Source organism: Saccostrea cucullata, unplaced genomic scaffold (assembly GCF_032062105.1).
Source record: "Saccostrea cucullata isolate Sc308-1 unplaced genomic scaffold, CSIRO_AGI_Scuc_v1 ctg2295, whole genome shotgun sequence".
In the NCBI taxonomy this organism is placed as follows: domain Eukaryota; kingdom Metazoa; phylum Mollusca; class Bivalvia; order Ostreida; family Ostreidae; genus Saccostrea; species Saccostrea cuccullata.
The window spans coordinates 115,811-128,260 of record NW_026941244.1 but is presented as its reverse complement, the minus strand read 5'-3'; the positions used below and the strand labels follow the sequence as shown (position 1 = coordinate 128,260).

General features: G+C 32.4%; 1 protein-coding gene across 1 annotated transcript; it reads left to right on the top strand.

The window, feature by feature from the left end:
* Positions 1 to 1,212: 1,212 nt before the first annotated feature.
* On the top strand, positions 1,213 to 9,828 carry LOC134257489 (probable serine/threonine-protein kinase pats1). The gene is made up of 5 exons (XM_062740099.1): positions 1,213 to 1,216; positions 2,143 to 2,397; positions 3,427 to 3,666; positions 7,054 to 7,175; positions 7,659 to 9,828. Exons 1-5 carry the CDS (start codon positions 1,213 to 1,215, stop codon positions 7,899 to 7,901), a joined length of 864 nt encoding a protein of 287 aa, XP_062596083.1. The 3' UTR covers positions 7,902 to 9,828.
* The last annotated feature ends 2,622 nt before the right edge of the window (positions 9,829 to 12,450 follow it).

Sequence of the window (12,450 nt, the reverse complement as noted above, 5' to 3'; positions counted from 1 at the left end):
AGCGTTCCTTTGTCACCAAGCAGTGTATAAATGAATATCTCACAGAAAACAATCGGTTTTCATGTACCCACTGTATTATCAAAAGTTTACTAGGTCGATGCTTTTTTTAAATAAAGATCGAAATTTTTTGCATTCTTCTCTATATGTTTTAATATCTTTATTAGCAAAATTGACCATTAGAAGGAGGAATTCTCGTGTATGTACTTACATTGAATAATCATAGTCTTCCACGCTATTGTTCCATTAGATATAAATATTAATTTTCTTGACATTCGAGTTTTTTTTTTTCAACTGTTTGTGCACCTTACTTTCCATTTTTTTGAGAATTGAATTTTTTTTGCTACTAAGGACAGCCCCGGACACTCGAATTTTTCCAGCAATACATAATTTTCACCAGATTTTTCTCAAATAATTTAACAAAAATAGCTGATATTATTTTTATTGAGACCTGCAATAAAATGAAAGTAAATATCCACGAGAAAAGTATTATTGAATCAACAACTTAATTTCTTCTATAAATAATAAAAACTGTGTCCTAGCGAATAAGTTGAAATTTTCAGATTACGCTTATTGTACACGTTAAATGTATGACGTCGCGTCAAAATTCTTCGTAAAATCTTGACGTTTTGCTATAAAAGGTACAGTATTGAGCGTTATTTTTGCAATGCATACATTTGAGACAAGTATATAAATTATATATCATTTAATTCTACAAATCCTAAGCTTTTTAAAATGTTTTGAACCGTTCAGGTCTGACAAGCGGCATTTTTAGGCCAATACCGTACTTTGTTCTTTAACACTTGGGTTTTAAGAGTTCATGTTGTCCTTTCATTTGGTCACAGGTATCCCGTGATAAAAAAAGGATAGTTGTTCCTTGAACATTTTCAAGTTTTCTTTGACGAGTAAAAGGGCTCTTTTTTTGGTGGGTTATTAGATTTGCGGGCGGGGTTGTTTTGTTCCTAAGGATTCTCAAATATTTATGAAAGGGAAGTGAGTCTTTAAGAAATAAGTGAAAATAAGAAATAAAAAAAATAAATCATGGGAATGAGATTCCCTGATTCGGAACATAGTTCCAAGGAAATATCGATTCTACTTCCCTCTGTCAGGGGATCCCCTTTGTAAATTAATTTTCTTTCATTTCTTGTGTACTTTATCATACGGCACAGAACTAGTCTCTAAACATGAGAAAACGCTTCTTGAATAAATCGAAACATGGGTATGACTTACGTGGAAATCTCATGTTTTTGAAAATGTTTAGGTTCTTACTAATTTTTAAGATTTGAGTTGGTTAATCCCATACTACAGCTGTCTATGGTTTCAAAGGCGTCTAGTGCATGGAATATAATAAAGTTAACTGTACATGTAGTTTATTATTATGCTTCTTGTCTGTTAGCCTCTAAATGATCAATATACCGACTTTTTCGGAGTACATAAAATTTACTTTTTATATCGAAATACATGTAATGCATGGCTTGATTTTTAAAAAAAATCTTGACATCACCCACATCAGTGACCAAACTCCCGTCCTCCAGATTGTGACCGAGTTGCCACCAAATCAAAAAAAGTTGTATTTATACATATCACTATTTCAATATGTATACACATGTTTAAACTTAGTTTCAAATATACTTTACACTTGTTAAAATAAAAAAAAATTCCACGAGAGACCCATGGTCCACAACGCTTATCTGAGTAACTTTGGCCCTGTTAATGTTGTCCTTCACGTGAATTCTCCCATTGTAATACATATTGTGGCTCATCCCTACCCCAGGGGGTAGGGTCACAATTTGAATGTTTTAGAATCTCCAATACCCCAGTAATCTCCAACATAAGTTACAGCTTTTCTGACCCGCTGGTTCTTGAAAAGAAGAATTCTGATTTTTGAAGATTTTTCCTATATACTTGAATCTATACTACCCGAGGATGCTTCCATATAAATGCGATCGATCATAACATTGCGTTGAATTGGCCCAGTAGTTCTGAAGAAGAAGATGAAAATGTGAAACAAATACGAGAACGATTACAACGCCGACGACGACAAACAACAGATATATTTGGTCAGAAAAGCTCAGATGAGCCAACAATGAAAATTGATAAAAATATCACGATAAATTTACCTTTGATAAGAGTTTTTTTAAATAGTTGGCGTCCCTGCAGAAGTTCTAAAATGGGACCAGGAGGCCAGAGATAGGTATGTTGAGTACCTTAAGACAGGAACACAAACAGTGCACCACGCACGGGGGATGATTGTAGGATGCGCTGGAGCGGGGAAAACCACGCTACTTAAACGTGTACTTGGTTGTAGTGAAGAAGAGATCAAGAAAGTTAAATCTACTGAGGGATTGGAGGTGCATGAGGAAATATTTGAATTATGCGATAAAACAAAATCATTAAAAGGTAAGATGCTAAGGCTTATAATTAAAATGTAATAAGTTTTACGTCATCGAAAAATATTTGAAAAAAAATATTAACCCTTTCATTTTTCTCATTAATATGAAACACAAGGAAAGGACATTGAAAAAAGTGCGAAAAAAGTGCGATCTGACGGTTAGTTAAGAATTCAAGCCATCATAGCGGTAAATATTTTTGTCTATGATCATGCGAAAAGAGTAAACTGACATAAGCATGTTTGTATAGGAAAGAAAATTTAACTTTCAGTTGACTTCTAAAACCCAATTAATTTCCAAAACTTGTTTTGAAAAAATGTATTCTGTCTTTTATATTTTAAATGTTACTATAAAACTTAAAAAAAAGATAACCGTTATAGGATCAATAGATAGTAAAGGAATGCTTCGCAAATCTACTTAAACCGAGTATTGTAATCCTTTGTCAACGATAAATGAAATATTTAATCTTGAGGAATTTGATATTGTACTTTTATTCATTTTTTTCCTTTAAATATGTAAAAGTGACATCTTTTTGTCATATTAGGCTATAGTCCGTCCGTGAATTCGATTTGTATCAGCTTTTTATCATCAAAGGAAAACAAACCATATACAATGTAGTTGACATGACAAAAATAATAAAAACAATAGAATGTTTATGATACAGTAAAGGACACATTTTTATTAGGGGTATATGATATTGATTTTTTTGTTTGCTGGCTGATGCTAAATTATTTATAAATAAACTCTTTCTGGTAATGTCACAGTTAGGAGAAGTATTTTGATTAAGATTTTCGGCTCTTTTAATTAAAAGTTCTATTAATCCGTACATTTAATTTTTATAAATAAAGAAGCCTAGAATATCCCTTTTGTTTTGATGTTGGCATTACTGTAAATATGCTTCGAATTCTAGTTACATTACATAACTAGTTTTAGTATGATTTTCATCAATATTGATATTGATTTCCAATTGTTGAAAATTAAAGTAATTTTTAATGCTGATCATCATTTAAGCTAATAATGTTTTCTAATATGTTTTCAGTAAGAACAAGACCTATGGATGACAGAAATAATGAGGAAAATGCAACAGATATTGAACGGAAGTCCCTGACTTTGTTTGACTTTGGAGGACAGTGTGCGTACTACGCCTGTCACCAAATTTACCTGACAAGGAGAGCTTTCTATGTTGTGGTGGTGGACGCCTCTAAATGTCTGGACCAGAAGGTGGATAAGTCAGTGTGTGATCAAGATGGCACTGTTTTCTCCGGATGGACGTATGGAGGTATAAATGTTTCAGGCTGAATTTTTTTTTTCTTACATTTGTTATAAACATTTTCACTTCACACATATATATGTGTGGGAGGAATCTAAGTTTTTATCATCTTCAGACCTTTTTAATGAAAGTCGTTTTCTTTACTTTGACATTTATTCTAGGCCACCTGAGTCACTCATCGGAGGAAAACTTTGTAATCTGTTTTAGTCCAAGGCTGTCCGTCGCCAATAAACAATCAGTCGTTAATGTTTGAGTTTTTTTCAGCTTCTTCTCTGGAACCGCTGAAACAATTTCAACCAATAGCATCCATGGGTTAAGGGTACCAAAAATTGTCAAATTCATTGCCCCTGTCCTCTGGGGTCAGAGGGGTGGGGCTAAAACCACCAAAATTAATGCAAACTTTAAAAATTCTTTTAAACTCCTGGACGCCAAGCAGTCAAACTTTTAAGCTCAACTGAGCTTTTCTGATCAAAATTTATCTGTTGTTTGTCGTCGTCTTTGTCATCGTCGTTCTTAACTTTTCACATTTTTGACTTCTTCTCAAGAACCACTAGGCCAATTTCAACCAAACTTGGTACATTGTATTCTTAAGTGAAAGGAATTCAAGTTTCTTCAAATTAAGGGCCATATCCTTATTCAAGGGTATATAATTCAGAAATAATGAAAAATTGATGGTATGTTTTTAAATTTTCTTCTCAAGCACAACTGTGCCAGGAAAGATGAAACTTATAGGGAAGCATCCTCAGGTAGTGTAGATTCAAGTTTGTTTGCATTATATCCCCCGGGGGTAGGGCGGGGCCACAATGGCGGATCAAAGTAACATAGAAATATAAAGAATCTTTTTCACAAGAATGGCAAAGGCATGAATGATCATATTTTTGTGGAAGCATCCTCAGGTAGTGGAGATTCAAGATTGTACAAACATGACCCGTGGGGGTAGGGTGGGGCCACAATGTAAGTTCAAATGTAAGGGGCAATAAAATAAAGCCACAGGTAGTCAAAGAAATATGCGAGCATCCTTAGTCCTGATATCAGAAAATCGATTTTTTGATATCAAAAAATGTTGTTTATTTTCTGATATCAAAAAATCTATTTTTTGATATCAGAAAATGTATTTCTTGATATCAAAAATATTTCTTTCTTTTTTGATATCAAAAAATGATTTTTTTTTATATTAAAAACTAGATTTTTTGATATCAGTAAATGATTTTTTGATATCAAAAAATCGAATTTTTGATATCAGAAAATTAACAAGGTTTTTTTATACAAAAAAATCTAATTTCGGATATCAAGAAATCGAATTTTTGATATCAAAAAATCTATTTTTTGATATCAAAAAATCTATTTTTTGATATCAAGAATTATTATTTGATATCAAAAAATATTTTTTGATATCAAGAATTCGAATTATTGATATCAATAATTTCTTTTTTGATATCATAAAATACTTCAAAAATATTAAAACGGCGCCTCATAAATTTCAGGGCCGCTGGGTCAAGGGTACCAGGGGGTACTTTGATTAAAAATAAATTAATGCATTGAAATCTGCCCTTTCATAAGCAATGGTGCCTCCTTCAAATTTGTGATTTTCATGGCTTTTGGATTAAAACACGAACCAAATACAATCGCTGAAAAGTTGTTACATGATACTCAGGTGACTTATAAGGCCCGTGGGCCTCTTGTTTTTTGTATCCTTTGTTAAGATAGAAACAATAATTTAGTTTCAAAGTATGCGGCTTGGTATTGAACTTTTGCATCTTTAGTCACGAACGACAGAGGAAAGGCTGATCTGCAAGTAAATACATTGTCTGTTTTTAGTGTACGAAGAATCGCACATGATATTCATTCTAAATGCTTTTTAACTCCGATTTCTTGTGTTTATTTACACAAATTTTCGCTACGTTTCCCTTTCACTCTGCTTATACTGACATACAGTCATGACTCATGGTTTTGGTAGGTAACCCCTGTGATAAATACAATGATCCAGAAACGACAATATTCCGTTTATATTTTGCATCGGCATATTTTATTCATTTTTTTTTAATTCATATCAATCTTAAATATCGATTTTAAAAAATATGTTATCTCTGAGGTTCATGTCATATAGCTTACTATAACGTCATATCATATAGGCAAGTACCCGGTAGAATATTTGGTTGTAAACTTAACATACCTGCGCTCTTCCAAAATTGTGAATATCATTGTCCCTGGGTTGATTTAGCGTTCTAGTGTAAGTGTTGGGATCTGATTATACATTGAATATTTAGTATTTCTTTTAAAATCTTCTCCTGAGTATTAAACAGACTAATTAGGTGATAGTTATAATGAGCAAGAATGCCTCTTCCTAGATTGTGAATGTTATGGTCCATGTATGAGGTTCTGAAGTTAGGGCGGGTCTCTATTGATTATATAGTGAAATACATTCACTCTTTCAAAAAAAATGTTCCTCTTCTGATTATTAAAAAACTAACCAATACATAGTTATGTATGTTAAATAAGACAGCCTTTTCCATAATGGAAATTTCATAGCTGCTTAGTCAGGGGGTGGGGGGGCTTTATTGATTATAATTTATTGATAATGATTATAATTTTATTTGCTCCTGGGTATACGCCGATGATAATAAACCATGTACAAAGTTATGAAGAAGGTTGCCTTTTCCAAATAAATGGATTTCATGGCCCCTGAATTAAACGTTTTGATGCTAAGATGGGGCTCTAATGATTATATAGTGAAATACATGAATTCTTTGAAAATCTCTTGCTCCTTGATTTTATGCCAATGAACTAAGTTCATCACAATGATGGAGAAAGGTGTCTCTTCCAAAATTGTTAATTTTAGGGCCCTTGGCTCAGCGATACTTGGGGATGGATAATAATTATATAGTCTAAAATGAAATTAATGCTTTGAAATCTGCTCGTTAGTACATGTATCACTCAATTACTTTTTTATGAAATATTTTTTTTAAATGTCATAATTTCCAAAATGTTGAACTATGTGGCAGTCAGTGGTTCCTGTGGGATGGGGTGTACAACTGATTATAAAGTGGAAATGCATTTATTTTCTTTTTGATACTCTGGTTTACATGTACCTCTGGGTATTACATGTAAGTAACCAAAGTATGCAGTCTAAGTGTAAAGTTATGTTTAGCTACACTGCCTCTTTTAAAACTGTGAATTTTATCCTTTAAAGCACAAACCAAATTCAATTGTTGAAAAGCTGTTATATGATACTCAGTTGACCTCTTTTTACTTTTTTTTTATCTTGTCCAGTGTAGCAATGCTATTGCAATGCCCAGTGATAGAGATATGATAATTTCGGTGTTTTCATAAGAAAAACTTCGATTTCATTATATTTGAAATGCTTTGACAAAGAATACTCACATTTGCTTCATTTAGACTACTTTATGTTCTGGATAAAGTCTATACACACCTACTGTGTTTCTGACACTGAAAAAGATCCAAAGCCCATAGTTATAATTGCAGCCACTCACTGGAAAAAAAGGAGCAGACAGTTTAAGGTGAACGTATATAATAATATAAGGCAACTTTTTTTTCATTTAAAATACATATAATGAATATTTTGGGATTTCTTTTGAGTTTTCAGTGAATTTTATTCTTTTCATTTTCATTTAACATGTTGCAAAAGAATTCTTTAAGTGATCTTTAATACATTTCTTACTCAACTTTGGCACCGATTAAATCAATATTACATGTATGAAAGAGATAAATTTGAAATTTGTGTTATTATTATTGGCATTTGATGGCTTTATATTTTATTATGTAGGCTTGTTAATCGATTTAGTTTACTCCATGTTGATCACAAGTAAACATGAAAATCAATGTCCCTGGTAACGTTTTTGAAAGACTTAAATTGATTTAGCAGTATTCTTCTAACATAAAAATAGAGGAATAGCATTAATAATGTTTTAACAGAAAGTAAAAGGAGTCAAATTACATGTTCTACTTGTAAACTAATAGAAAGAAATATTTTATTAATGCAGGATAAAAAGAAAATGATGAAGAGCCTGCAGTGTCAGTTACCAAAGTCATCTCGTTTATCACAGTATATCGGAGAGGATAACATTTACTGTGTAGATTTTACGTTACCTCTCCATGATTTGGAAACTTGCTTCTTTAACATAGCTTCCAATCAACAATGGAGAGAAAAAATTCCGAAAGAGTGGTGTTCTTTTGGGAAAGAAATCTATCGGAACAAACGTTCAAAGAAAATCCTAAAGATCTAAAAAATAATGCAAGTACCAGGGATTACAAGTAAAGAACAGAAAGGCCCCGCTAAAGTTGAAAAGGGACAGGAAAACCTAGATATGCTACGATATGATCACGATGCTGGGAAAGCTTTATATTTTAATGAAAACGGTCTGAAGGAAGAAATAATCATTGACGTACAATGGTTTATTGACGCTTTCAAACATATCATAACAGACGAGCTACATTTCAAAGGAATTCCTGTGACTCAGATAGATTGGAATGAGTATTATAATACTGGAAGATTGCGAGACGGACTTCTGTTAGTGATCTGGAAACATAAAGACGAAGAATTGTTTGATTACTTAAAGAAAGATACGAACTACCGTATTAGAGACGCGTCTTTTGAGAAAGATGAACTATATTTACAATATCATAAAAAATCACTTCTCAATTTTATGCAGAGACTTGGATTACTGGCTGCTGGTGGAGAATCCCACTATGTTCCGTGCATGAATCGTAAAGAAATAGAAAAAGAACTTCTAAATTTCATCAAGGAATCGGAGAGTAAATCATCTGTCCTTATTTACCAATTTGAATTTTTGCCATTTTTCCTGTTTTACCGTCTTGTTGTTGCCTGTATGCAAGAAGATGGTTGGAATGTTCTAGGAAATCAAGGAACATCTTGCCTCTACAAAAATGCTGCTTTGTTTTCGTATGTGGAATATAACATTGTTTTATCGGTCACAGAAGAATCCATACAACTTCAAGTATTTTGTCCGATACAAGGAAATGTTTTGGAAACAGAAAAAACATTTTTGATTCAAGAAAGAATAGAAGAGATGTTAAATGCTTTAGCAGGAACATTTCATAGAAAGATACGGTATGTAAGAGGCTTTAGATGTCAAATGGACAAAGAAGAAGCGATTGCTATCGATATAAAGGAGCATTTCTTATCTGCAAAAGACATTCCAAATAGAGTCCTTCAAATAATGTGTCCTTTGCATTCGATTAATGATAGGCATATCATTGATACCACTGAACTTACCAGATATTGGAAATTGTAGAGAAAGACATCGCCCAATTGTAACAAATTGAAAGAATTCCAAACGTTGCATTTTCGAATACTTCATAAAATTATGGTCTTCGTATACATGTTTTTCCCGTTTTGTCTAAGGTTCGAAAAACTTTTTGAATGCTTTTATATTTGATTGTCTTGCATGTTTTGCTCACTCATTTGAGAATGAAATTTTGCTTAGAATGTGCATCTTTATGTATATTGGCATTCAGTGTTTTGGTATATCATTAGCAGTTTAATCTCCAATTACTCATCACTAAGAATCCGTACAATTACATGAACTGTGTTTTTTATATTTTAAGTCTTCTAGATTAGCGCAATATGTTTACCGATGTATTTTGGATTATTTGTTATTCTTACTTACTATTTTACTATTGTACAGAGTGTACTTTCATTATGCTAAAATCTACATATTTATACAATGTGTAAATTCGGTACTGATAAAAGTGATATGTACCAAAAAAAACGAGATTTTTTATACAAATAAACTAGGAATGCCTGCAGCAAAGTTATTGCTCATTTCTCTAATAACAACGAACCTTTGTAGAAAGGGTCGTGTCTATAATCTAAATATTCTGATTTCATTTGCAGTGGTTAGAGCATCTGCTCTATAGAATAACGAATTAAGTAGTTGGTCCTTACGTTGCAGGTTTGAATCCCGTTGTTGGACGTGGAGACCGGTCCATCGGATGAGGTCCCGTGTAACAGTAGAGGCTGGCAAGAAAAAGACCCCTCTTTGCTCCAGAGCCCTGCGTGCCGAGCATATGGCAATATTTCCAGCTCTCCACTGGAAGTGGTGGCGTCTCCATATGTGTAAAACATTCTCGAGTGGGACCTTTAACGACATACAATCAATTAATCAATATCGTAATTTCTATAAATAAAATAAATGCGCAACTAGGTTAAGGACTACCCAAAGGTAGATCAGTGTATGCAGAGCCTCAGGAATGCGATTATGACGTCACAGTGAAATTATACAAATGAATCTCGGCGAATAAATAATAATTTCCTTTTTCATATACTCTTACATACTTTCATTACTCATAATTATTGTAAATATAAATCAATGTGTAACTTAGCTTGTCATTATAACACTATTAAGTATTTGAATGTAAAATCAAAGCCAACTTGATCTCGCTGTACTAACAGATATGACGTTATAGGCTAGTTTGACACGCAGTTTCCCTGTACTTGAGAGGCAGATCAAGCTATTTAGTGGAACTGAAAATATGAAAATTAAAACTAAATAAGCGTGATCTGATTAAAATTGATTCATATTTTTTAATGTATTAATCAATAGTTCACAGTCTTTTTTAATTGATAACTATTGGGTGTCTTATAAAGCCGCAGTCATGCTTTTTATATTAGGAACGTACTACAATCACAGGTAATACCCCTCCAAAATTTCAAAAGTTCAACGATATCCGCTTGATTATAAATTATGATATTTTATACACATGTAGCTATTGTACCTACTATTTTGAAAAGTGCTGGGAGCAAATGTGCGCTGTTGATTTTTTCCGTAATTTTACATTTCTTCAATGCATATAGTGTAAATGCACATAGTTTATCAAAAGTCGGCTAAATTTTATATAATTCCTTGGCATCGAGAAGTTGCTCCCAGCACTTTTCGGGTTAAGAAATTTGTTTTAAAGAAAACGCAATTAATTTCATAGTGAAAAATTATCCGTATATCCTTGAACTTTTACGATCTTTGCATCCCGACATATTTTTTCTAATTTTAATCATGTCACGTGACAAACAGCTGATGTACGTGAAGAAGCTTTGGCCAAGCTCGGTTGAGACCCCATACATACATATACATTAGTATAATTGTCAATGAATTAAAACTCATGCTAATAAAAAAAAATATCAACATTATATAAATTTGTTCGGAATATTTTAAGCATATTTCCTATGGGCGGCCTTAACCTAGCTGCGTGCTTTTGCTTTTGATAAATACTGGTTAAATAGCAAAAATATACAATGTGATCATGGTAGGCAGATCAGCTGGCATTTTAAAATCAAAAAAATTACAACAATTCCTTTGACGTAATTAGCATAATGCATTTATATATGTTTAGTATATTTAAAATAATAAAGAAGGTAATGTTTTGGTTTTCTTTTGTCCTAAACATTCAAACATTTCAGAAACTGACATTAGTTGACGGTATGATTATGAATAAAATGAATGAAAGAATGCGGTATGAAGAAAGACCATATTTATAATATGAGACGTAATAAATTAATTAATATTGATAAATTTTCTATTTCAAACAGAAAAAGGTCCAAAAATGACCCAAGAAACAGTGTCCACAACCTTTGTTTAGTTTTAATTCAGATATCGTATATATAAATACAAGGGTAAATTCATTGAAACTAGGATTTCCCCAAATCTTTGTCAGATGATACATGTTGTCTGTATTATTTGAAAGAAATTTCACTACAAATATATATGTGGTAAAATACCTAGTTTCCACAATTAGAATAAGGTAATAAGGAGAAAATGTGAAAAATGATTTGTATTATCTTATTGCATGGTTTTCAATGACTTAAACAGAACGAATTTTATTTTTACTTCACTGAAAACATACTGAAAACGTGTATGGCTTTTATGTTTTTGTTTTTGATTGTTCTACAGTTTAAGGTTAATAAACACTCTGCTCACTCACATAAAAAAGCTTCTTTGCGGTTCTACAAAGGAAATATAAATGCTATGTAAAAAAAAAAATAATAATTCTAGCATGGCTTGCGGGAAATACTGGACAAAAAAAGACACTTCAACTTGACATTTTTATAGGGATAATAGACATTTATGTCATTAAGAGTAATCTCTCTTATCAGAGTATCAATGTACCTTTAGATTAAAATATAAAGATTAAACTAAATTATCTTAAATTTTATGATAAATTTAAATAGATGGATATTGAGATAACAAACAGTATTCAATCTCAATGTCCATTAAACAATATACAAAATAAGAGCAGAGCAAACACGGACCTCCGAAGCATCAGATTTGGGATCAGGTGCCATGGAGGAGTGAACATCCCCTGCCGACCAGTCACACCCGCCGTGTGCTTGTTGTCATGATCAGGAGATAACAGGAAAAAATCCGTTGTCAATTCAGTGTATAAATAATGGACTAACAATTGGTATGAAGAACGTCAGTCAGCATTTGACTCAATGATAAATTGTATTTGCTGACAAGGTCATTGTATCGACCATAGAACTTACGAAATGATGCCTTTAAGCGAGACTGCTGATATTCTTGTTTCATCAACCTGCTTGTCAATAATTTATCTCGTTTAAGAAATTGTCCATACGTAAAGCATGCTCTTGCGTATCGAATCAACTGAGAGATATATACTCCGTATGAAGGTGATGAAGGTATATTGCTGCATAAGTAAGGAAAGTTGACGATAAATAATAGTAAATCTCTATAAAACTCCTTTTAATCTGTAATCTGAGGATGCATTGTGCTACAGTAACGAACATCTGTATATCAAAAA